We start from the raw sequence: 27,248 nt of genomic DNA on the forward strand, positions 1-27,248 counted from the left end.
CCCCTTGGTTGATGCATTTGGAGGTCGGCTTCTGCCAGGGCTGACTGTCAGGCCACCCTCTTGTTCCTGATCCTGGGATGAGAGGCAAGACTGATAGAGGTCCTCTGAGGATCAGAGGGCTGGGGAGCTCAGCAGCAGCCCTTGGCACGAGATCAGCCTGGCCAGATGCGGAAACCAGAAGGATGAAAATAATCCTGAAGGGCTGCTCAGAAGGAAAAGTCACTTTTGCCAGAACGGTAGCAGGGACTGTCACGTATTTAAAGTGATTTCTGATACAAGACTAAATTTACTTCTGAATAGAATAGAAAATAACTTTTGCACGTAACAAGTGCTTTTCTCCTCTTCTGACAACCATGTTTGTGTCTTCCTGCAGACTGCCCTGGTCATCGTCTTCTTCACTGTTTTTCTTCATCCTTGCTCCCAAAGGCAGGTTGTTTAGGTCCTGACAAAGAGAAAAGAAAATGTGTGCCAGATAGCTACAACCATGTGTTCACCCTGATGCAAGCTGTTGTTCAGGGTTGCAAGGCTTGCTTCTCCACATGTCCATCACTTGACTGTTTTCCTTTGAAAAATTTGCTCCCCACAGCCAGGGGCACAGCCACAGCTTGGGTAACATGACTGAGGGGTCCTGGCTTGGCAGCAGCAGCACTCACTTTGTTGCTTCATACTTTGAAAACCTGAGTAACTTTTTCTGGAAAGCTCTAGAGGCTCTCCACATGAAACTGTTTTCGGAGGTGTTGCAGAGGTGGCAGGCACCCCAGTCAGCAGTGGCTTTTATTGCAGCCCATCCCCATACAGGAGCAGACGCTTTCAGATGCTGACTGCCTTTCTGTCCTGTTTAGCACCACTACCCCAGGACCCTTACAGAACTGAGCACAGGAGCTTCCAGGGCATGCAGCACTGTTGCAGCCTGCAAATTCACCTTATGTGCTGCTGCTGTGGTACAGACACGGCCCTCCACAGCTGTGATATGCAGACCCAAGATTGCCTTCACTGATTAGCTCCCATGAAATAGAAATATCGTCTTTCTGTCTTAGGCTTTAACTGAGCAAACACCTATGCACAGGGATATAAACCAGGAGGAAGGTGGTGTACAGTGAAATAAAGGAGAACTTAAAGCAACAAAGAAATCTTTGAGCTCTGTCATTTGAGATTCTGAAGTGAAAGCAGACTGGGTTTTAACAATTACTCTGTTTAAAAAATCACAGTGGTGAGATGGGAAAACCAAATACTTCCTTCCATCAGTGGACATATTGTCACTAATGGAAAGCTACCCTAAAGACCTTTTAGCTCTATTTTTCCTTATTTTGAAACTGTCAAGAAAATGTCACGTGATATTTTGCATAATTTGCTAGTACAAATGTTGTCATTGTACTCCTTGTACTATCATCATACTCCATATAGTCCTGGAAAGAAATACTGACTCGCATTTGATTAACAGTGGGGGAAGAACCTGATACACCTGCGTCAGAGGCTTGAATGTTTGGTGGGTCTGTGCCAGCAGCTGTTGCCAGCTTGAGTTCTGCTCCACAATTTAATTCTGCATATTTATCATACTCACTGTACTATTACCTAGTACAAAGCCAAGAGTTTATATCATACAGACTTCCTAAAAAATACTTTCTTGGAAACACCTTAAAAATTATTTTGATCAGGTGAATAGTCACACTCCCAGTGGCCAGTGGGACAGCTTAGAAGAACATGGTTACAGGCTGTCTTTAATTATCTCAAAGGCTAAGTTTCTTTTACATTTGACCCACAGCTATCCCCTAGAAATTATGTGAATGGTTTCAGACTAGAAGAGGATAGCTTCAGACTAAATATAAAGAAGAAATTTTCTATGATGAGCGTGGTGAAACACTGGAACAGGTTGCCCAGAGAGGCTGTAGATGCCTTATCCCTGGAAACATTTAAGATCGGGTTAGATGGGGCTCTGAGCAAGCTGGTGTAGTTGTAGATGTCCCTGCTCATTGCAGGGAGGTTGGACTGAATCACCTTTAAAGGTCCCTTCCAACCCAAAACATTGTATGATTCTATGATCTGTCAAACCCATCTTTGGACATTCTTCTGTCATGCTTATGGAGATGAGGGGTAGGGGTGGGCTGTGTTAGTGCAGACTGGATGCTGTGTCCTGGCACTTCCCATAACCAGGAAGATTTCCACTGCGAACACTCCAGGGGTCAATCTGATCATTGGTGCCCAGAGGCAAGAACCGCACACAGTAAGGCCAAAATGTCCACAGTCTGCAAACCTCACAAGCAGGCATTATACCATTGACACAGGGTTGGAGGTTGTTTTTCCTGAATATCCACAGCCCTGTTGTGTCCAGGATGCACTGCCCTTACCACATGTGTACAGCACATTACGTACACACATATTTCTTCCTGGGAACAAGTTCAAAAAGATGACAAAGCAAAGCTGAAATGTGACACTGTCTTGCCTTATAGAAGTGTGAAGAGTATTAGCAGAATGTAGACTTCCAGCTTTCAGAGGAAAATTACAGACTTACCTCAGAGTTGCTTCATTTTTTATTTTGTTGTGGCTAGAATTACCCCAAGAAAGACTGATACATACCTTCTTTATAACACATGCTGTTACTTGTGTTGTGCTTGTTGTAAAGATGCTTGCTTTTAATGTCGTTTTGAAGGTAGTTTATGAACAATGCAATCAAGTTAAAAACTTCATGAAAGGGAAGAACGGGATTAACGCCTACACTGACACCAAACTTTGAGTCAGTGCTCAGAAATGATAAATAAAAACATAGCTGAGAGGTCTTTCTTTATAAGAGATGTAAGATACTTTTATTCCATTTGCCAGGAATGCAGAGCTTCCACGACAAAGGAAATAGGGAGTACTATAATGTCAGTAATCTTGTGTCCAACTCCAGGATATGTATTATGCATGAATAGTTTTGCCTGGCTGGCAATGAATTTCAAAAAAGGTTGGATTTACACCACATAGATAACATTGAAAGAATGATGTTGCTAATGCCATCATGGCTTCCAAAGCATTTTATGTTCACGCAGACTCAATGCTGAGGCAAAATAACTGTTTCCAATCATCAAGTCCTGAGCTAAGAGCATGCCTGTTCCTGAAGTGAAAGAAATTGCATTAATATTTCCTGGTTTATTTGAAACATGGGGAAGCTGAGACAAAGATTAAAAGAACTGAAATGTTGAAGGGAGGGGAACACATTGGCAGGGATTTTGATCAGACTCGTTCTACAAAAGCTCACTTATATTTCATTACATACCTTCTTGACTTTTCCGCCTAGTTCAAAAGTGCACAGCAGTACCATTAAGACTCCCAGGGGAGCGGGTACTGTCTTCTTGTATAACATTGGTGCCGCTAATCACTCCTGGTTTTTAAGGTCTGAACATGTAATAATGAACTGAGAAATGCATGCTGCTTGTCAGATAACTCACCCTCTGTTACAGCACCAGTTGTGTGAAAGAAGGAGCATCACAGAGACTGGCAGGGGCCTAGGGCCATGCATAGCCTGTAGGGCTTGACAGGGTCCCAGCATAGCAAGGTCTCAGTGCTGTGCTTAAAAGGCTCTTCTACAGTCTGCCATAAGGATTCCATGGAAGTATTACAATCTCCTTTTTCCTACCACTTCTACAATGAATGCCCCATTTACTCCCCTCGCCCTGCCCCCCCCCCCCCCCCCCCAGCTCTTCATCTTGCATGTTTATACAGCAGCAAAGTGAGCGTAAACTCCTGCCCTTCTAATTTGCAGATTTTGTTGCTGTCATTTCGCATGCATGTAAATGACCAAACTAAACTGCAAGAACACTAAGAAGACTGGGATGCGCTACCAGACTTTTCTCTCAGTTTTATTAATAGATAGGTGAGAAGACCTATGTCTTTTCTCCAGGGGAGTGACTCCATTCCACCTGGCTTCTTGCCTCATGATATAGTGCCAAGTAAAAGAAGTATTCTGTATTTACCTGGACCTCAGGAAAGCTGGAGGCCTTTTCTCCCCTTCTGCACAACAAGCAAACCTACAGCCTAACTCTTTGCCTTGGATTCGCTCATTCCTTTCATCCTCCAGTCAAAGGGGTCAAAAAATCTAAGGGTTACTGTACAGAAGCAGGAAAATGCCTGAAGTTCACTACTTCCAGCAGCTACATGCAGCTCATGTGCAGCCCTCAATGCTTACTTACTGAGCGCATCAAGGGTTAGTGTTTCAGTACGTGTCTGTTTGCCACAGTGCCTGAGGCAGAAGAAGCTCCCAATAAACCCAAAGTCTGTTTTATAATAGAGATGCCTGGATGAGATTGAAACTACAGGTAGTACATTCTGGGGCTGCACTTTTCCATTTGTTGCCAGCCTTGCTTCTACATCAGTGCCCTGACCCGTTAACTTCTTCAGTTTCAGTACATATTTAGCCCAGGTCCAAACTAACGGATCATGGAAATTTGCTGGTAGCCACAAACTGCTGTACATTTAATTATGACTGCCAGCCTCTTTGGGCAAGAACTCCTTGCAAATAGTGAAGGAAATTCAATTCTGGAATCCAATTGAATCACTGGAGGGCTCTTCAGCTCAGCACCAGTTTCTGGAGCACAATCTTCATGTGTTAGACCCTTTGAATGCATATACTAAGGGAAAGGAAAGTATCCTACAGCCTGCATCAAACCCTGCATTTCTGAATCTTTGTGCTCTTGACTGTTGAGGAAGCCTCTAGCATTGCTTCTCAGTGTCTCCGCATCAGTGCGGTAGAACATTTGGAAATTATAAAGCTTTATTTTGCAATAGGGAGATGGATGGCTGTGGGAAGCAGCAAGTATGTATGGGGATTGGAAGTCCTGGGTTCTTTTTGAGGAACTGCTGCAGTTCAGTAGCTTGTGCCTCCTTTCTAAAAATGGGGTTGTCGTTTACTTACCTTACAGGAGTGCTTTTATAAAGGTAATTTGCTGTCCTAAACAAGATTTGTAAAATGTAGTTAGGAACACCATCATCAACTTCGACAACTTGAAAAATGTGATTTCTAGTGTTTACCTTGGCAAAGCAGACCTGCTACATAGGACTGAATGTATGAAGAATCCATTTGTCTTTTCAGATGGTGAAGACAGCCACTGGAGGCAAAATCCTGTCTGTGACCTCTAGTTTGTCCAGCTATGCCATCCCTTCCAGCATGACATCTCCATTTTACCTGATTGCTTCAGTTAAACTTGCTCAGATCCTGTCCCCTGGAGCGGAGACTGGTAGGGTGGGAAAGGACTAAATACCATCCACTTCTCCCTGCTAGCCCCAGGAGAGCAGCAAATTTTCTTTCCGCCACCGCTGTAACTTCTAGGCTATGATTTTCTTGGCTGCATTTCCCAGCTTTACCCTCCTAGCACTGACTAATTTCTTCACAGCTCCACATAGTATGTTGCACACATACTAAAAAAAGTACCTAAGGTTTCCCTGTGGAAGGTTAGTAGGGTGGGCACAAGTATTTCTGAGATGTGTGATCTAGCTTTTTCTGAGATGTGTGATCTAGCTTTTTCTTCATAAATTTACATGATACACAGCTGGTTGCTGAGTTTAGCCTTAAAGACAGAGAATGTGTTTTCTTTTGTAGTGCTGGTATTGTTGTTATTTTTCTCTTCCTGCATTAAATCATGGAGATTTTTGTTTTTCTGGGTATGATGGTTAATCAGCTACTATCAAGTCTCTTTAAATGTCATTTGACTGCTTAAATAGGGATTTTTTTGCCCCTCATTCTATTTTTGCTTTCCATTTAAGCATTGTCACTTCTCTCCAGTGTTTCAGTATGACATTTTAATGAATGGCCTGTTCCCTCAGCTCAGTTCACAAAAGCCGTCCTACCTCTGATTTTATGTCATGTCAGCTTGAGACCAGAATAGGTGAGCTTAACCTCTGAGCACCTGCGGGTTACATTTTTAAATATAATGTATTCTTTGCTGGTCTGTGCCAGTTCTGATATCTGTATAGTGAATTGCTTTGTATTTGTTCTCACCAAGCAGAAAATTTTGGAAGAGGCAGAACTTTCTTCTGCCCTGATTCAGAGGTCACATTAACATTTCCAAAACAACACAACAACAACCAAAAAAAAAAAAAAAAAAACCCCAACAAAAAACCAAAACAACCAGACATTCAGTGAAAAACTGTGTCCCCTGCCCTAAAATGACAGTCAGACTTCATGCAGTCAAGGTAAACTCACTCCAGTATGGTGTTTTCTTAATACATCAGGCTGTAATTGGTGGCAGTTCAGTGAGTAATTGGCAGAAACCTGAACGTGGATGGGTATCTCTGGGGAGGAGGTGGAGCAGGCAGCTACAGGCCAGTCCTGGGGGCTTCTAAGATGGATCCTCCCTCCTAATTAGCTGAAAACCTGGCACAGGTGCTGGGTACTTGGATCTCTTGAAACATCTCTCTTTGAGAGCCTGAATCATTGAAGAATATTAGATTTAGGGGTCTAGATTATTTATCTGCTTGTGGTGGTTTGACCTTAGATGGCGGCCAGATGCCTACCCTGCCGCGCTCTCACTCCCCCTCCTCAACTTGACAGGGAAAGAAACTAAGATGGCAAACCCTGCGGGCTGAGGTGAGGACAGGGAGATCACTTACCATTTACCATCATGGGCAAAACAGGCTTGACCAGAGGAAAATCAATTTAATTTATTGCCAATCAAATGTAAAGAAACAAAGACAAAACCACCTTCCCCTTCTTACCTTCCCTCCTCTGGGCTTTATCCCAGGCTCAACTTAACTTCTTCATTCCCAGCTCGTCTGCCTCCCCCTGACTGACACAGAGGCGATGGGGATTGGGAAATGCGATGTGTCCATAAAAGCTCATCTCCGCTGCCTCCTCCTCCTCATGCTTTTTCCCTGCTCCAGCATCTGCTCCTTAATGGACTGCACTGTGAGTACCTGCTCAGTATAGTGCTGTAGGAGTTGGATAAACTTTCTTCTCTCATTGACTGTAGTTTTACATGGAGGAAGTACAGTGCAGGTCATTTGAATGCTGCTGGGTAGAAGTTACTCTGAAACCCTCTGGGCGAGATCCTGGGCTGGTGTATCTGCATTAATATTTGTCAGCATTCATAGGCCTACATTCTCTCAAGCCAGCTGGGGATCTGAAACAACTATTTTGTCCTCTGGAAGAAAGGAGAAGCTATTTTCCATATTGTGAATATTGTCACACATGCATGGTGTTGATTAATTAAAAAGAGGTGAGGCTCTCTTTAGGAAGCTGGGAAAGAGATCTGTCTCCCCACCTTCTCCTTTCCATCACCCTGAGATGGCTTGCTCACCTGAGGCTGAAGGTTGGGTAGTGGGACCAGAAGCGTGGTGCAAATCATCAGTCAAAGGCAGTCAAAACCCCTGTCTTGGCATGCATCTCTGGAAAACTAGCGTAGCTGTAAGACTAGGAAAAGAGAGTATTTGATCATGACCTGTATTGGATATGCATTTAAACTCTCTCACTTCAAATCAGGTCAGACCTAACTGCTTGCCAGTAATCTAAACTGTCAATGACTGAGCATGATTTACATTTTGGTTTCGTAGAGTTTAATTCTGTAAGGAATTAAATAAGCTAAATGTTACAGCTTTCTGTGCAATTAGTAAATGAGGAAAAGGCAAAATTAAAACATGGCTGTTCCCTTTGACAATTAAATAGGAAGAAAGGAACAGCATGGTTTAAATCATATGAGCTTTCAGCTAAGCCTCTCATTAGTAGGGAAAACCTTTTTCTCTGAAATCTCCTGAACCCTCTTTTTGAAGTGGGGAAAAATAGGGAAAAGCACTTTGTCAAATTGCTGGTTTGAAATGCAAGGATTTAATTTATCTGTTCCTCTGCTTCCCAAAAGTTAGTGTTTACAACAGGGTCTCCAGACCACCCGTAATCTGGTAATAGGTCTAGCACAACCTTCAGTCTCTAAACAGATGTTTATCTGAGAATTATCTGATTCCCTTGTGGTGAGAGGCTCTGTTCATAATCCCCAAACCCATTAAAGAAATGAGGGGGTTGTAAAAACATTTTGAAATAGATGAAACACCTTTCAAGATAAGTTGCTGATAAGGGAAAGCGAAAGCACGGTGGGACTGAAATGATTCCCTGAATACTTCATGCTACGTCTGTGGCAGCTGCAATATTTATATCTTACTGTGGTGACTATACTATGAGGCATGTACTGAACAGTAGTTCTGAAATAAATATCTCAGATGTTAGAAATACAGAAAGGCTACTTTTAATTTTATTTTCTTACATACAATTTAAAAAATGCAAATTGCTTCTTCAAAATAATGGTGATTTGTCATTGATGCAGGCAGTCCTGTTAGAAGCTTTGTTGTCTTTGTTGAGTGCAGGAGATGAAGGCTGAAAAACAAGTGATACCCTGATGTTTGAAATTAAGGTTTTATAAAACATGGAACCATGTATGTTACATTAGCCATATGAGTTTTCTGATCAGAAAAAATAAAGTTGTAAATCTAATTCTTTGTAATTATCTGTGTGATAAAGCAGAGTAAAAACACAGTGTGGAAAAATTGTTATTAAATAATTCCTAAGCAAACCCAAACTACAGAAACATTACAATAATTAAGTAGCTAGAAGATCACATAGTTGATTTTTCAGAACCTGGCAGGTTGTAAGAAAGGCACGAGTGCATTTCTATGGCAGGAGTTACGTCCATTAAATTATACGCTGAAGTCATATACACCAGTCATTGTATTCTCTTGCTTTATGGGTTTCATATTCATATATACCTTCTATTCAGTGCTGTAGACAAGACGGTAGCATTAAAGATAGATAGCTATAAATACATTTACCTGATTTTTAAGTCATGTCTTTTGTTCAGGCAGATATACGTAGCTGAAGTATAAAACAGTGAAACTGCAAAAAAGTCACTCAAGCATGTAAGCTGTCCATTGCAAAAGCCTGAGAATGAGAACTGTATGATTAAACACCTTCCTATTTTTACCTGTTTTCTCTGGTTTCTCCATTATAGACAGTAATGTTTTGCTTTCCTCCTTTTTTTTTTGAAGTTTTAAGATCCTTCTTTAGTGTCCTGGTTGTGTTTTGCTTTTGTGCAGTGGTTAAACTTCCTCAAATATGAGTGGCTAATTTGCTAATTAATGCAGCTGACACCTTACTCGACTGCTGTTCTCATTCTCCATTGCCCTTTTTGCTATTTGTGCCTGGGTGTATGTTCATCGTGGGGCCAAAACGTAGTGGCTTACCATGAGAGGATCTCACTCTGTGATGGGGGTATGTGTGTGCCAGGTGATACAGCCACGGGTTTCTGGTGTGTTTCTTGTGCTTCTGGATGCCCTTGTGCCAGGTGACACCCATTGCCCCCACTCTCACTTCCACGTTGCGTGTGCTCTTGCTGTCCTGTTCCTACAGCATGCCTGTCTCAAACCTTCAGTCTGGTTGAAATGTTTACTATTCACATAAAGGGTGAAAGTGGCAAGGCCATTGTTTTAAAAGCAAGGTGCAATCCAAAGGTAGAGCACCACTGCTTGTAAAACTCTGATCCATTTCAGAGAAATCAGTGTGCCTCATTAGCTTCAATTTAACTTCAGGATTAGACCTTCTCAGCCATTATGTCATCTAGGCTGTTCATACTTAAAACCCTGTTAACTCTTAACTCTGTTCCCAGCCTCCTTCCGTTTCAGCTCATGTCACATATTAGGCACAGTCTATTCTGCTGCTTCTGCCAAGTCCAACATACTGCCACTTATTTTTCTTTTCCTGCTTTCTTCATTCCCCTTAAGCGCTGGAGTCCTGGTGCCACAAAGCATTTAAACATATGCTCAACTCTAAGTGATGAAGTGTTTTGTTGAGTCAGGACCTTTGCATTCAACTCGTCCTGTTTGAGTCCAAGTAGCCTTTGAAGTTTGAAAGGCACAAGGAGAAATCCTTAGTGGCGCAGGGAGGACCAGTTAATTCTTTTATTAGTCTCTTTGGTTCTTCAGTGTAGTTGCTGTTAGAGTCCCATTTTTTACTTTCTTTGCCTATTGTACCATCTGCCTTTTTTTGCTTCGCATCACTCTGTTCTTTCATTTACCACTTTTCTTCCCCAGAGTTGGGAAGCATAATTCTACTTTGTACCTCAGAAAATTAGCTGTACAGTACAATTTGTTTAATTGAGTTGGCTCAATTCAGATTGGCTAGTCCATTACATGCTTCTGGTACCATCAGGCAGGTGACCAAGAATGCCACTCCCACACCATGAGACCTGTCCGAGCGTACTATCTCACCTCCCTTTGTCCTGATGAGATAAAAATATCTGTGCTGGATGGAAACAGTTGATGCATGCAGCTGTTTCAGAAAGAAAAGAATTGAAAATGTACAGAAGTATGGGATGGAGGCTGCTAATTGGATCTTCCTCGCAATCTCTGAGCCCAGAGCTTGCCCAGAGCTTTGGTGACTTAGCACTGACTCAGAGAGACATGACTCCTTTTGATGTCTTTGCGTATTTTTATTTTTTTTTTTACCTACTGCAGCGTGGCTCTGAATTCAGGACTTTTGCTTGCATTGCACTCCTGGGTCACTGCGACTGGGCTCCTGCTATCGCAGGCAACCCATCCCGTGATTGCTTTCATAAATGTGCCAAGCTTAATATTCACATCTTTCAAGTAGCTAACCCCTGCTGCATCTACTGGAAAGCTGTTCCAGAGCCATACTCTTCTGATCACTGAAAATCTTTTCTTTTGCAAGCTTCCTCTAAAGTGTATTAATTCTAGTAATGTATGTCTGAACTGACCCTGCATATGCCATTTTGATATAAAACTGAAATAGCTTTTTTGATCCCTTCTTAAGTGACGATGTTTCCAGACTGGAGTTGTTTTGGGGACCTGCTGTGTGGCAGAGTATATGTCCTTGTGCATCACAGTGTTCCTGTTCAGTATATTAGTTAGCTGTGTAGGCTAAAGTACGGTTCTTGATTTGAGAGTGTAATTCTTGTTTGATCAGTGGGGTACATGTTTCACTTATGCCAAGGGACAGAATCTGGTCCATTTTCCTGGGGAAAATGTTTTTCTCTGTTACTCCACCACACTGTTGACTGACCTGTCTGGTCTTTCCAACAGTTGCATGTATGTCTGAAATGACTGTAATGGACTGTGACACTTGGGAAAAAAATTGACCCTGTGAGCATATATCTTAATGAAAGCTGTATTAATATGTGATTTAGCGGTTGTGGATGCTTTTGATGCTGAATATTTGGCAAGGCATACAACAGTGTTTAGTCACTTTCTTCCCATTGTTGCAAAGTGATGTAAAGTTTAGATTAGTAACAGGTCGTGACATAACAGCAGTACTTAAAGCCTCAAGGAAAACTTCGATAAATGTTGTGTTTACAGATTGTTCTGTCGAAGTAGCTCAGATTGTCGCTACATCTCCATTTTTGCTGCCAGCAATATTTGCATGGATATGAGCCCTTCTGGCTTGTGCGTGTTGTTGTTTCAGAGCCATGATGAATGCTCAGACCTGTAAAAGAGCATGAACTTACCAGAGCGTGCAGTATGGCAAAGGACACCTGAAGGTTGGCTGTGCTTTGGTGTTCCCGGTTGTGTTTAACTGCTGTCAAATGTGATAATCACAGCATGGGAGAGCCTTCTGCCAGGCTTCCTCGCGTTCCGGAGAGGAGGGAGCAGAGCGTTTCTTTTCAAATAGTCGAGCGAGCGTCAAAGCTGTTACCTTAGGCAAAACTGAAATGGAAGGATAACATTTTAATTGTCTGACAGACAGTGGATTTAGGCTTTTATTCAGCAAAGCACATGAAGTCTGTTGACTTCATTGGGAGTGTGATATTTAAACCTAAGCATATGTTTAAGCTCATTCCTGAGGTTTCCAAGCAAGGCCCTTGGGTAGGGCACTTCTCACCTTCCCTGCGTGAGAGGGGAAGGGCATTGGGCTCCGCGCCTAAGGAAGTCAGGGCTACATCTCATTAGCGTAAAAAGCAAGGCAAAGCAACACCGAAACTGTAAGGAAGGGCCAGGGCAAAGGGGTGTCTCTTCTGCACAGCTTTACAGGAATAAGCAATATCCCATTTCCAGGGAAAGAGGAGGAAGGGGCTGGGTCCTCAGTCTGCTCTCCCTCGCTGCTCAGTGGGGTTTCCCTGTCCTTCGTCCAGGCCGTGCAGGCAGATGAGCAAGGATTTCGTGCACTTGCAAGGGAAGTTATTGCTGATTCATCACAACTGGCTCTTCGCCAGCCCCCAGACAACTCCTGAGGTGGAAGAGGTCAGATCTAGCTCAACATTACTTAATGTAGCGTGTGCACGTTTTTATCCTGCGGTGACTTCTGCATCCTCAGCATAGCTGCCTTCAGATAAAGGGACTTTCATCACTTTATGGAACCTATAAGAGCCACAGCATGTTTTTGTAACTACAGTTTAATTTTCAGGTTTTTTTAGTTTTCTGACTCATAGTCCTTTTCTCCAGAAACATAAAATGATTCATATACTCAAGCACTTAACTCCTTTTACATTTGTAAATGGCACTTCATGCATGCTTAATGAGTGTATTCCAAACCACTAAAACCATAATTTGCTTATGCTACGTAATAAGGTTTGAATCCTGCAAAGACTTCTGTAAATACTTTTCAAGTTCATTGTAGGCTTTTGCAAATGGTGATTTAGAGCCGGAATGTCCACTGGCTTAGACTCAGCAGGTCTTTGTGGTCCTCATAAGCTCTGACACAGCACCTGGGAAGAGAGAATGAGAAAAGGAAATGGAATTGGTGCTATAAATCTGATGCAGAAAAGAATGCAGAAGAGGCTCTTTTATTGCTTTCACAGGGGTAAGAGATGAATATTAAAATACATTAGAAAAAGAAGATAGAAGGAGAAGATGAAAACCATTTTTTTTCCTTTCACTCTGCTCCAGAATTTCTAAAATTAAACTCTCAGTGTCTTACTATTTTTATTGGAAGATATGAGGGAAAAATCCCTATGCTGGATAATTCAAAGCCCAGATAGATTTATTTAGACTCAAAATATACAGTACTAGCTAGAACTGCCTTTTTAAAAAGCTATTGCACTGTTACTCAGGCAAGGCACATAATTTATGATTTTATTTTTAAAATGGGATCAAATAATTTACAACACTGGGTTTTTAATCTCTTAATCCAGACTGTTTCTCCCAGATCTTCCAGGAACCACTTCAGATTATTAAATGTCAAAAAAATCCTACATCTTTTTCACTTCTGTAACAGACAGAATTTCTAAAAGCAGTAAAATCCTTCAATTTGAGTTGAAATTTAATAAATCATAAATGCATTTTGGGGCCACAATGTATATGTTCTGAGAATCAGATTTCTGAAAAAGTCAACAACATTTTTTTCAGGTACGTAAAGTAGGGGGGTTTGCAGGCATCTGTTCATTTGTCTTATTATTCTGTTATTTTCACATTGTTGTTGTTGTGAAAAAGTACTTTTGGTTACAGTCTTCCTCCTCTTTATTGCATAAAATGGCAAAATTATCTCCTTCATCTTCCCTCCATCTCCAAGAATTTAGAAAAAAAAAAAAAAAGTAGAGTTAATAAGCTTCTCCAGGAATAATTTCTAACTCACTAATGTCAGTGAAAGAGTACAAGTGAAACAGTACTATTAGTTAGGAGAGGATTGTGATTTGCATGTCACATGCCTTGAGCTTTGCAGGAGCTGGAAGGGGCTTGGCTTTTCACTGTCAGAGCTGTTTCCTAGTTGCAGGTGTAGTCACTATGTAACTGGGACCAGCCCTGGCACTGCTTCAGCAAGTGGGTCGCGGTGCTCCTCTGACATTCCGTTAAAAGAAGTAGGAGCACTGCTGGTCTTCCCAGAAGGTACAGGGGGGAGCCAAAGCCTCCAATTATTTATATTCTTCAGATGCTTTTCCAGTGATGTTGTGGATAAATACAGTTTGCACTGGTGGTTTTGCTGTGTTCAGGTGTCTACTGATCTCTCTCAAGACAGTACTTACTTCAGAGAGAGGCAATTTATGAAGAAACTGTGTGTTCCTGTAAAGAAGTTCCTCTGAATGATCTGAGGTCCCATGCATCTTTTAAATAGATGATGAGGATTTATCCTAGGATGCCAGAGGAAGATCTGCGATCCTCTTTGAGGGAGAATGATGGGACTCCTGAAAAATGGGCTGAATGAGCAGGGAGCATTTCAGGGATGAGAGTCTCTATGATGCTCTTCCAATTCAGTTTGCAGAAGAAAGAGCTGCAGTTGGTTTTTTAATAACTGGTCTGTGGCATTTGCTTGGTGGCTTCTCCCTCTGCACTCTGTGGCCATTCCTCTGACAGCCCTTATTTGGCTTGTGCTGTCTCTGTCAGGAGCTGATAGCGCACTTCTTTGCGGTGATTCACCAAATGTTTATTTAGGGGCTACACTGAATCTAGGCAGAAATCTTCCAATATTAAAAATATGTTTTACTTAGCAATTTACATAAGCTACTAGATTGGCATCTAGGTTACTTTTGTCTTCAGAGCTGACCACCAAGAAGGAAAAAAATGTTTCTGTTGGCCTCAACTTTTCCATAATTGGGAAGGAGATCTTGAGTCAGCAACATGCAATTTTATATGAAGCATGGACTGAATGCAAGATACCAAGTTTGGGCTTTTGCCTCTGTTAAGAGTATTTTGAGACTGAACGCTTGAACCATGGCCGCCTTTGGTAGCCCCTGAGGGAACCTGGAAAGTCCAGGGTCACAGCCATGTTTACACAATACAAACAGGTTTCTCATTAGCAATCTAAATAATAACAGTGTCTTTGTTAAATTCAGTGGCGTTTTACTTCTCAAAGACAATCCTGTCATGGCAAGGATTTAACTGGCAGGGAAATAACGTGTTTCTACCTCAATTCACTCAGCCACAGATACACGGTCAGTTGAGGTTGATTCGAGTTTGTGCTGCCACCAGGAATGAGCAGGGGAAGGCTTTTCCAGCACTGCCCTCCCAAGTCACCTGGCCCAGGTCTCTGCTGTGCCAGTGCGAGCACTTCTGTGAAATGCCTGGAGGATGCCTTGTCCAGGAGTCAGGTCCCAGCTCTGAACAGCTGAGGAAAGTCACCCTGACGCCAGCCCTCTTTCACCCTGCCACCCGAATGAACAGAGTGCTACTGCTATTTTTGTTGTTATTTTCGTTGTTATTAAGGTGTGATTGTCATGTTAAGGGGGTAGAGGGTTTTCTGCCAAGAAGCAGTTCACTCTTTCATTGGTTTCTTTGTTCCAGCTGAAGTGAATGTGGCAGCAGAGGATGTTTATTAGCTCACAGCTCTGCCAGCAGCTACAGCTCATGCTGAAGTGCTTGGGGCAGTGGCTAGCTGGCACACACAAGGCTGTTGAGAAGGAGACAGTCTTATATGGAGAAAATTAAATACAATAAGGACCAGCCTTCACTGTGCAAAACATTGCAAGTGAAGTTGATTGGAACGGGCAGAGTGGTATGAAACTATTAAGACAGACATCAAGGCCAACAGCAAGAAAATGAAGGGAGGACACAAAAAGACATCCTGAAGCATGGCAGAACTCTCCTTTGGTTTCCATATCTAGCATTTTCATCTCTGTTTAGCCCATTGCCCTGGGAATTGTGAGGAACTGCTCTTAATTACAGCCGTCATGGTTCTTTCTCTTAAAATTAATTAATATGTGGGTCACCTCCATCCTGCCTTTGTGCTACTCAGCCTCACAGGGAAAGAGTTGAGCCCTATCTTTTGGACCTTTCCCTTGGAGTCTCCTCATTTGTTTCACTGACCAAAAAACAGCCCTGTGCGGGATGTTCCCTGGCACATCACAATCACATCATGCGTGCCTGGCTTCAGGGTTTGCTACAGGCACAAAGCAGGCAGCAGGCATGCTAACAGGCCAAAATAACCTTTCTGGCAACTGTGACTCTACAGGCCTGGCTTCAGGCCAGGTAAAAACACACTCTAAATGCATGCCTGGGTAAAACTTAGGCAGGTTTGCCTGTTGGTAGCTCAGAGATTTCAGGATCTCACAGGCAAGAGGTGCAGAAGTCACAACAGTAAGCCAGGCTCCTGGAGCAGGAGCTTCCCGAAAGGAGAGCTGCAGGATTCTCCTGGGCTGAGCCCATGGAGTGTGCAAAGTCAAGTGTTTGCAGAAGCTGGTGTAAATAAAATCACTCAGAAAAAGTACGTGAAGAATTACCAGAAAGATAATATTCCTGGGATTCTTCTAAGTGTTAATACTCAGTAACCCAGCTGCCAAAAGTGAGCTGTTACTGGGGGTTACTAACTTTATGGTCTTCTTGGAAGCCCACCATATTGTCCTGACCTCTTTTGCTTTGATGCTCAAAGGGCTGGAAGTAGGGCAGCAATTTCAGCCTCTCCCATTGCTGTTGATTCAGAAAATGTTTTGAATGGCAGCCTCAGTCAACAATGCAAACTGCAGGCATAAAAAGAATAAAAATCCCTAAATTAAAGCAAAGGCTACATTAGGTACAGTTGTGCCATAATGTTCTCTTTAAGTCAATGTCAGATTGGGCCTTGGATTTGTGAGCACAATGAGAAATGTTTTGGAAAGTGGAAATTGCATTATGGCTTCTGTTTCCTTTCCAGGGAAGCATGTGAAGCACATTACAGAGCGAGACAAGGTCATGACTGCAGGGAACAGCACAGGATGTCTGAGAGGGAAAGGTAGGGCGAGAGGAGCTGCTGCAAAACAAGGACAGAGAAGCAGCAGGAGAGCATGAGGGTGAGAAGTGGTAACTGGAAGCCTTGCAGTATCTTAATCAGAAATCTGTCACAGAAAATGTCAAAAAAAAGGCTTTCCCCCCATTACTTCTATGTTTGACTTTTTTTAATCTCTTGTTTTAATTTACATATGTGTTGTTGGGTTGTGGGGGTTTTATTCATATTCTGGAAATATCCTGAAATTTTTGAACTGACAAACAGATGGACTCTGTATTTCAATGCCAGCATCTGTATGTGTGCACTTAATAGGCTGATGAAAATGCTGGGCAGGTTGGGACTGATCAAAATGTGTTTGCTTAGCTGTGATCAGTTAATAACACCAACTGTGTTTTAAGCATTGTGCTTATGATGTTGTGGCATGCACCTCCTGGCTATATTTCATGCATCATTCCTTGTGTCCATAAAACTATTTGTGAGCCAGCCCTACGCGGAGTCCAAAGCAGGGTGGAAGTGATGCCATCCTTCCCTCCACCCTCTGCCTAGGGCAGCAGGAGGCTCTCAGACCTGTCATACACAGGCAGGGGAACCAGTTTGGGACCCAGCTAGAGGAAAAGCTCGCTTTCTGTACTCTTCCTTTACTATAGCAGCTACATTGGCCTTTCCAGATTGCTTATTTGAAACACTTCGCGGCACTACTGGCCAAGCAGCACCTCCAGCAGTGGTGGGGAGAAAAGCGTATGGTTTGGCATAAAGGAAGAAAGCATAAAATGTCTACATATTTCTCAAAAGGAAATTGTCTGAAAAGTCTGTCCAATGACAGCCCAAACCAGAACAGGCTGTAATTACATATCCTTTTGGTTTGCAGTTCATGTGATTTTTCTCTCTGGTTTTGCAAGCCTGCCACAGTTACGCTTCAGTGGCTCAGCAGCCTTTTAACAAGCTGTAGAAGGTACCCTATTGCTCAGGCACTGGCAATACTAAAAGACGGAAAGTACTGTCCTTTAACCCTTTCCAAGATGATGTAGCTTAACAATATGGAGCAGTCTCAAAGTGATGACCTGTCCACAAGGAGCTGGGAGGAGGGAGGTCAGCAACTGGGATGATCACCCACTGCCTTTTCATTGTACAGCTGCTACTCAGGATATTTTGGTGCGTATAACAAGGTAAAGAGGGAAAGGCACAGAGGAAACTATTTGGAAGGGATTAAACATTAACAACACACTTTAAATATGATGGAACAGGAGCAAAAGAAGGGAAATACTGTCCAAGTACAGTCTGTATTGAGTTTTAACAAGCAGGCGAGATTTGTTTATGGAAGCAGACAATCATCTCCTTCCTCCCTGCGGTATGTATTTAAAGGAAGTACTAGTCAGAAATTTGTCTAAGTACAACTTGCAAAGTAAGCTCTCAAAGGCAAGCCTGGTCCATTTGAGTTGCTACTCTGTAAATTAATTATTTAATTTAAAACGGGAGGCATCAACTAGCTGACTATTTAACTGATTCCCAAATTGAATGGCTCTTCAGACCACACTGCCCTGGTGTCTGTGTTCCAGGGCTGTAAAACACTGTGATGAGAAGGCTATCGGTTCAGCCATGGGGTACCCTGGCTCAATCAGTCACTCCTCTATCAGCTTTTGCCATGGGGTTCTCAAGGTACCCCAGCCGTAAAGCCAAAAAGGCCTGGAGAGCAAAGCCAGTCTCTTAGAGGATCACTCACTGCATGGTTTTGTCCTTATGAAAATAAAGGGACAACTGTGGAGAAGGACAGACCCCCCAGAATGGGTCTGCCTGCTCCAGCGGAGGCAGGAGAAAACGGAGTGCAACCCTGCTGCACTTCAGCTGGCAGTCAGAGTAAACCAGGGTTTGCCAACCAAATTAAATAAATAGCCCAACACCACCCTCCAAGTAATATCAAGTCTGATTAAGAGTCCAAAGAGTACTTTTTTCAAAACGGCAATGGCTCAATCAGAAGATCAAAGATCATTGATTTTTTTTTTTTTTTGGTAGTTTTATCTCCGAGAATGAGCTTTTAAAAATCCCTTATCAGCTTCTTTTTGAGTGCTTGAAAGGGGAAAAAATTAAAAGGTATTTATTAGTATTAGCAGTAGTATTCCAAAATGTATTGCATACATTATTATTAATATTATTCTACACATGTAGCGCCAGCAAGTCATAGATGCAGAGAGTTGGCAATAAATTAATTGGAGAACTAAAACAGTACTGGAAATTAGAAAAGATGATGAGATAAAATAGATCAGCTGAGCAAAGTAAAGACTGAGAATGGCACATTTTTCTTGCACTAATATGGTAATGAAATATAGCAAAGGCAGAGTAGGAATACTGATCTTCACATGCTTCTAACAACTTCTTGCTATACCCGGTCAAATTGCTGTAAAATTGCTAACGTGAGCTATTACAGGATGAAAAGACCTTTATGCCAATATAAATGCATCTCTGGTGTGGAGCTCTGTCACTTCTGCAGTGATAGTTTCTAAATTGATACAGTCTTAATAGAGTGAGCTAAGCTTTGGAAAAACGGGTGGCTTCAGCTCACCTGTGCTAGCTTTAGCCTGTGTCCTCCAGTAGAGGACACGAGTCCAGGCACTGTGGCAGGAAATCCAGAGCCCATAAACACTACGTGATGCATACAGGGAAAAAGAACCCAAACTCCCACATGAACTGATGGGATCTGAGCTGACATTACCTCTCAGAAATGAGACTTGGTACTATGGTAAATAGTGCCATAAAACCTTAGTTCCCAGCTCTTTGACAGTTAAGAAAAAACAGATCTAATACTGTGGATTATTTAAGAAGAAAATGGAGAAGAAAACAGCAAGCATTATTATGTCCCTGTCATATGTGCTTCTGCTGCAGCTCTCAGAAAACAACACAAAAGGATGAGGAAAAGTGCAAGGAGGGGTGGCTGGAGTGATCAGAGGGTGAAGCAATCCCTTTGTGTAGGACAGCCATGTAGGATGGGGCTCCTGCAGGACAGGGAAGAGCTGGCTGCCAGGCTTAATGCTAAAGGTCTGTAAAATCACGGGCAGTGCAGAAGGGGTAGCTGGCAGCTGAAGAGCTGAGAGCTAGGAGGCTCAGGTGAAATTACTGGGCGTTCAGCTCAGAAAAGACCAGAGGAGACAGTTCGTCAGATATGTAATTAAGCTGGGGAGCTTTTTGCCACATGAGGCTGTGGATGCTAAAATTCACATGAACTCAGGGTGAGGCTGGGCAGGTTTGCAGAGGAGAAATCCACTGAGTGATAAACTTAAAAAACAAACCAACCTGTCTGGGTCAGAAAGTTGCTGAACTGCAAATCACTGAAGGAGGCCAGAGGAGAAAGTGTCCTCCCTTTTCTTACGCTCTTCCCAGGGCATCTTCTTGGCTACTTGCCCTTAGTGGCTTCTCTAGTTTAAGAAAGCCTTTAAAGGCCTCCCAGGGAGGGGAAGGGCTGAAGGGAAACAGGAATCAAGAGAAATCATCTGCTTGTGAAGGACAACAAATGCAAAAAGGGGAGGGGCATGAGGGCTGCGTAGCCAAAAGCTGAAGAGTCGGGGATGTGGGGACAGCCAGCAAAGCACTGGGCAGCACCTCCTCCCTGTAAGATACGCAGGGGGTAAGGGGTGCTGCCGGGTGGGGACACGGTAGAACGTGCAAATGGATACTGTCCCCAGGGCATCCTCGAGGAGAATGGTGCCAGCACTTGGGGCTGTCTTGCACACCAAGGAGGTGCAGGTGTAGAGGCATGAGTCCAAACATAAGGGGAGGGCAACCGAAGCCTCAGCAGGAGGGGTTTGGGCGAGGCTGAAGCAGCACTGGGGTGCAAGGGCATGGCAGGAGGTCTCTGGTCCAGCAAGGCCAGGCTGGCAGGCATGTATACCCCTGTGCCCCACCTGGGTTGCTCTAACCCATAAGCAGAGCCAGACCTGTGCGTGCCCCCATGCTGAGGACACCTCAGAGGCAGGAGGAGGCTGGGGGGGAGGGGCATGCTGCACAGCATCCCTTGGCCACAGTGATGCAGAGAGGTTTTGGAACATGCACTTTGCTGGGGATCCCTGGGTGGGAAGCAGGGGTGGAGCGGGTAGACTCAGGAGGGTCTGTCTTGGTCGCAGTGGGATTAAAACATTTTGCATTACAGTCTGTGGGCTTTCTGGAAAAGCTGACTGAAAGGTTTTTTCTTTTCTTAGCAGTTTTGTACTAATAAACCAGACTCCCTGGCAAAGTTTTATGCTCCACACTGCACCACTTGTGAAGTTACGGCAGAACTCAAGAAGAAAAAGAGAGGCCAACAGACTACAAAGTCCCTGGCATACAGCAGTGCAGGCCATGTATACCTGCTACCCAGATTTTGGCAATGCATTTAAAAATTGATACCTAGTCAGTAATCATTCTTCTTTCAGGAAACACTAATCTGTTGAGCCAGAAGATTTTTTTAGGCATTGTCCCCAAAGTGGGCATGACCACGAAAGTCATATTCATCTTGAGCAAGATTGACATCCACTTTGCTTGCCTAACTCCCAAAGTATTAGCCTTCTGGAGGAGGGAAGGGGAACTAAATTAACTCCATTCCCACTTATTAAGGCCCGAAGGAGCAGGGCTGCTCTTCAGTCTCTCTCCTTTTCTCTAGTCATCTCAACCCTAGCCACTGCAGGCTGGAGCCACCACTGGTGATGCCTCTGCCGCTTGTGTAAAACACCCAGGCTACCAGTTCCCCCAAGGGACAGGTTCTCTGACCCCAGGCGGCTCAGCCGTGCTGGCAGCAAGAGCAGTGAGAGCCCTGCCTGGCTTGAGCATTGCCAAGGCCTTGGTGCCACCCAGCAAAAGGCCTGATCCCTGCACGGGGTTCTGCTGGGCCATAAATGTTAAGCTGTGAATAAGATTTATATTCTTTCCAGCAGGATGTTGCTAAAAGCAGGTGGAAAGCTGCTTCTTTGAATATCTGTTTTTTACCCCGAAATGTCTCATGACATTTCTACAGCTTTAAAATTACTTCCCCCCCGCCTCCCCCCCATCTTCACCTTTCAGTGCATTGTTTTTCTGTGGCAGTCTTTTTCTCTTCATTGGCTTTGCTTCTGTAAAGGACTTTGCATAATGTTTTCATTCACATTGTTCCATTTCGAAGTTTTCCCTTTATTTCAAACTTCCTAGTTGCTATGTGACTCTGCTCTGTGGTTTCTAGGTCTTCTTTTCCTTTACGGTGTCCTTTTTCTCTTAGGCACTTTCCCTTGAACAGCTCTATGGTGGTGATAGCATAAAAAATCGCTGTATCCCTCTGTGTCTATATAGACAGAAGTCTAAAATATCAGAGAAAGAAAAAGCAAGCATTTTTTAATATAAAATAAGAGGTATTTACTTATAGGACACTTATTTTCAAAAATTCCCTGAGAGCATGAGGAGAAACTTCACTATTTTATAAAAAATGCACGCTTATTTTTCTTCTTACATTCTAGTCATATCATAGCCTTTCCACAAAAAGAACCAGCATTTATTTTTGTGCTGTGTGCCTGGAACAGCTACTCCATGACCGTCATCCTGCCAGGATTTGGTGCTGAGGAGGTGCAGCCTGATGTTTACAGGCTAAGTGCTCCCAGTTTTAGAGGGGGCTGTTGTGAGTGGCAGGGGCTGCAGGACTCCGAATCAGGATGGGTTTACGCTCCATGGTATTTGGGAAAGTACATCTGGAGTCCTCTCAGACTGATCCTTTTCAACTCAAACATGTGATTCCTGGTACAGTTTCACATGCTTGGCACTGGGTCTGATCTGAAGCCCACCAAGACCAGTGAGCACCTTTCTGCTGGCACACAGTCAGGCTGTAGCCAGATTTAAGAAGTGGCCTACATCTTTTGCTCCATATTCCAGGCTCTCTTTGCATAACCATCCATAGGTGGTCTAAATTTACCCCTGCAGTGTGAAAACCCGGATCCACAAGCAGTGGTGGGTCTAGCTATTTAAACTGCTTTTTGTCCTGATTTCAGAACCACGAGCAAAACCTGCACTTACCAGTTTTGTCAGGAAAGCTAGGTGGTGAATATGTTCATTGGTGACCATTTTTGTTTCTGGTTCATGGCTATACCAGAAAGAGCTGTGGTGGGGACCAGCAAAAGAATGCTTTAGCAGATATTTCTTATTTTGCTTATTGACCTGGGTTTGCTAGCCTGGCACAAGTGGGTTTTGATTTCCAGTATAGCTGTGTTTAGACTGAGAGTCCTTTTCCAGCTTGGAAGTTTTGCCAGTGGACCTCAGATGGTTTTGAATTTCAGGTGCAGGCAGATACAGAGGGGCTTTCCACAGCTGTGTCTTATCCTGATGCTGTTTCTTTGCAGAGGCAAGGTAGTGCCAGTCAGCCAACACTGCCAAAGAGTCACTAGGAATCTTTGGAGCAGTTGCTGTTTGTGCAGAAGGGGAACAGGCTTTGGGTGTGAGGCTGCGGTGTCCAGTAGGCACTGGTGCATGAAGAGTGCAACCTATCACTCGGGGCAGATGACCAAATGGCACCTGGCTGACCACTTTGGAAACAAATGGGACACCTTTGCCTTTGGAGACAGCTGAGACAAACTGTTTAAAACTGTGCTTAAAATGGGCTTTATTAACATAGAACTCTTAATTTAGCACTGGGAAGCTAACGTGCTGTATGTCGGCACTTCTGTCAGGCTTTAGGATGGAGATTGGGTTTTCCTCAGGGTGCAGCTGTTAAAAGTGCAAGAAACTGCTGTGGTTTCTCGGATTTGAGCAGATCAGCCAGGCAGAGCATACCTGGGAGGCAGGAGCTGGGCAGCAGTGGACCTTGTACAAAGCAGAAATGCAATGCAGGACCTGTGGCCAGTGGTCAGCAGTGACTGGTTCTGCTTCTTCCATATGGGACAGGGGTGATTTCAATATAACAAGAGTTCCCTGCAACTCTGTGACGCAGTGCTCCCAACGAAGGGCACAATGATTCATTGACTAAATAGATGTAGCAAAAGCAGTTGTGATTCATTGTTGTTTGTAATAGGGATACCATGCACTGTGCCTGATTTTTAAATTGTGACATTATAAGAAAACTTTCTGGAATTAAGAGAGTATTGTGTTAAAGTGTCTCCTGAATCAAACTGTTTTCTCACATGGCAGTTTCTCTCTAGGTATTGATAATGTTCTCAGAAAGAGCAGGATGGGTAAACTGGAGGTCTCTTGGTCACCTCTTCCAAGAGCATCAGACACTTTTGTTGTTGGATGCAAACTATGGGGGATATGGAGGAGGTGGGGAGGTGTTTTTCAGTTTCTCCAGGTGGTTAATATCAAGGCACTTGATCACGTCAGTGTTTTGAGCTACGGGTTTTATGGCCAGGTGCTTGCTGCCATGAGTTAGGGTTTTGTAAATTAGGCCTTTATATATTCTGCAAGATATTAACAGGTTTACTCTCCCTATATACTCTTCATCATTGCTACATAACAGCGGAGAGCAATTTAGCTCCCTGACAGTGTATTTGAGTAAGACAGCAAATTGTCTGTGTTTACTTATGCTATACAATTCAGTAATTGTACTGTAAATCTTGGCCAAGTTCCTGAATAGTTGGTGCCTAAAACCAAGCTCTTAAATTCATATTTGGGTTCCTAAACAGAAGGTCTGATTTTTCAAATACTGAATCCATCCTGACTCTTGCTGACTTTTTGGAAGCCAACAGGCTATCAATAGCGTTTTGAGAATCAGGCCTGCTATGGGTTCACATGCTTGTATGGGGAAGTTGAACTGTGGTTTAGACTCCTTTTAAGAATTGTCTTCGTAGTATTGCAGTGCCTGTTTTATTCTCTGCATTGTAATAATTCCTAGTGGAGCTTATTCATGTTGACAAACTATCAGTTTGGATTGACTAAAATGTTCAGTAAAAAAGTTGCCAGCAAGGTTGCTGTTTGAAATCTTTGCTGGAAGATGAAGCGATGAACACAGAATATTCTGGTACGTCACTAGGTTGGGGTTTTTTTTTCCTAAAAGGGTAGGCTATAAATACCACCTTTCATATAACATATGCTTTACAGCCTGTGCCTGACAACAAACCTGAGTGAACTAGGGTTCATCAGAAGAGCTGATTTTGCCCTCAGTATTACTGGGAGCTCTTCAGTGCCTCTTGGTGAGGTTTGTCTCCTGTGTGTCAGTGCAGTAAGGCTTCCTTTCCTTTCTCTATAAAATTTCAAGGAAAGTCTGATTCATTACTTCAGAGGCTGAACTAAATTCTTTCCTCTGGACCCTTTTAAAAGAAATCATTTAAGCCTCAAATACTTGTACTGGCAGCAGTAGCAGATGTGTGAAAGAGTGGGCATTCACTTTGCTTCTTCTTAACCTGTGGGCACAGAAGCACAGAAGAAGGACTTTTTGACCGAAGATAAAACAATGACAAAACCATTCCTGTGGAAGCACAGCATGCAGGCACTTTGGGATGCTTCTGGAATATATTACTGGGGATAACTTACTCTTTCTTTTAAAAAGAAAATCATACCAATGCCTTTAGGAAGAAAATGTCTTGTGTGATGAGGGGAAAGGGAAGAAATTATTCTTGGTAATATTGAAAAGTTGTTGAATCCACATAACCTTGGAATGGGAGGATTTAATATACAGTAAATCAGCAGAGTGATCTGGCATGATTGCAAAGGCATCTTACTTTGGTCTTGGAGATCTGTCATATCTTCTATTGAGATGCCCTGATGGATCAAAGTTTGCAGCATTTACAGTAATCAATGTGTACTCTTTTTGCTCAAATGGGAGCCACTTCTGAGAAAGGAACTTTATTTTGTAAACTTTATTTGGCTGAGACTGAATGCATGTTTCTATTCCCCTTGCAGAGGCACAGCGATAGCTGGAATTGTTTTTGGTATAGTATTTATAATGGGAGTGATTGCCGGGATTGCCATCTGTATCTGCATGTGCATGAAGAACAACCGTGGGACTCGAGTAGGGGTCATCCGAACTACACACATCAACACTATCAGCACATACCCAGGTAAGGAAGCAAAATGACACTCCTTCAAGTGTGCCTGTGTTCACGGTAGGAATGTATCTTTGGATAGTTATGGCTCCACAGTTAATGGGAGATGTGAATTCAGCAGGAGGCTCTTCTCAGTCGGGAGGGGAACAACATGACTCCCTGCTGGGAAACGCAAGACAGCTCAGTGTGCTCAGTGTTCGTCAGTGCAGCACTCTGCTTGGGCTAATTTATTCAGATACTCCAGTAGGCTGATGAGATCTGGCCAGGTGCCAGACTCCACAGCTGTATGGCTTGTGGTGCCTGCAGTAGCATGTTGAGACCTCACTCAGGGCACTGCTGCATTGTACAGGATAGACCTTCTCCCTGTGCCAGAGGCTCTCTGGTGATGGATCCCTTGTTTTTCTTTTGTGTTCTGGTTCTTGTATTTGCTTTTGTTCATATGCAGTCAGCTCCCTTTCATTGTCTGATATAATGGGGGCCTGGCATACCACAGAAAGGCGAAAACCTGGACAATAAGGCCTGTGGATCATAGCACAAAGGCTTCAAGTGGTGCCATGTGGAATCTAATGCAGCCCAAACTGGCTGGTACTTGGCCAGGGCTCACAAGCCCCTGCAGGATCCCAGATGATTTCTACAAAGGCACGTGGGCATTTTTGCAGGGTGTTCTCTGCTGTGTGTCCCAGGAGGGACTGCTGGCTGGCACGTGGTGCTGGATCTGAGCTAGCTCTCTGCATCCGTCTGGCACTGTGCCTGATCTGATAGGAACTTGGAGCGTGGTGCAGAGAGGCCTCTTGCGCCTTGGTCAGAGTTAGCTGAGCATTGGACGTGCTCAGTGCAGGCTTGTCTGTGAGTTAACATTGTTTTGGTGTAACGTTTTTTTTAGGTGCAGGGTGGCACCAGGGGAGGCACAGAGCCTAAGCCAGATCTGGCACTGAGCTAATAAGCTGTCAGAGGCTCTGGGGCACCCCAAGGGACAGTAGGGACCCATCGTGGGTCTGCTCCAGTGCACTTGTGCCCATAGTGAGTGGGAACTGGTACATCAGGCTGTACCTGAGCTAGCTCTGTGCAGAGCCACTCTGCCTGCACCACATTTGTCAATTCATGCCAGTCTAGGATTAGGGTACAGGAGCACCAAAGGTGGATCTGCACTGAGCTAGCTGGGGTCTGCAAGGCTTCTTTGTTTGGACTCCCCACCATGTGAAAGTGGCCACATTGTTGAAGAGCAAAACTGACCCTGGAAACGGCATAACGGTGTTTATGCAATGCAGCTATGTCTCTGCTTCAGTGATGTTGTTAATTAGAAATCCAGGAGTGATTGCCTTGGGATAACTCGAGAGTTCATTGTAATAAAAGGCAATGGTGTTTCATGGATGAAGTCCCCTCATCCCACTCTTAGAGATCCCCTGCCTTTATATTCCCTCCTGGTGCAAAGGTTGCAGCAATGCCCACGTGGATTATGTATACTTACAGGCAAGAAATGCAATATTTTTTATGTGTTCCTTTATCACTTTCACTGCACTCAGTGTCTGTTTTCTCCCTCGTGGTCTTACTTTCCATTTAAACTAAAACCATCTATAATCATCCTTATCATTGCACCATTGTTTTGCATAGAGAGATGAGTAATGAAAGAAGACTGCAGCGTTCTCAACCATGAATTGCTGAAGAGCTACTTCAGAATCTAGTAGTCACTGCAAGCT

At 43.5% G+C, this 27,248-nt stretch overlaps 1 protein-coding gene across 1 annotated transcript in view; it reads left to right on the forward strand.

Annotated features, from left to right (window-relative positions):
- The window catches only part of CYYR1 (cysteine and tyrosine rich 1), a 63,392-nt gene that overhangs the window by 33,071 nt on the left and 3,073 nt on the right, over nucleotides 1–27,248 (forward strand). The window contains exon 3 of the mRNA XM_056329393.1: nucleotides 25,409–25,566. Within this exon, the coding sequence (XP_056185368.1) occupies nucleotides 25,409–25,566 (158 nt within the window). The remainder of the gene's footprint in view (nucleotides 1–25,408; nucleotides 25,567–27,248) is intronic.

The sequence above is a fragment of the Falco biarmicus genome, chromosome 2, assembly GCF_023638135.1.
Source record: "Falco biarmicus isolate bFalBia1 chromosome 2, bFalBia1.pri, whole genome shotgun sequence".
In the NCBI taxonomy this organism is placed as follows: Eukaryota; Metazoa; Chordata; class Aves; order Falconiformes; family Falconidae; genus Falco; species Falco biarmicus.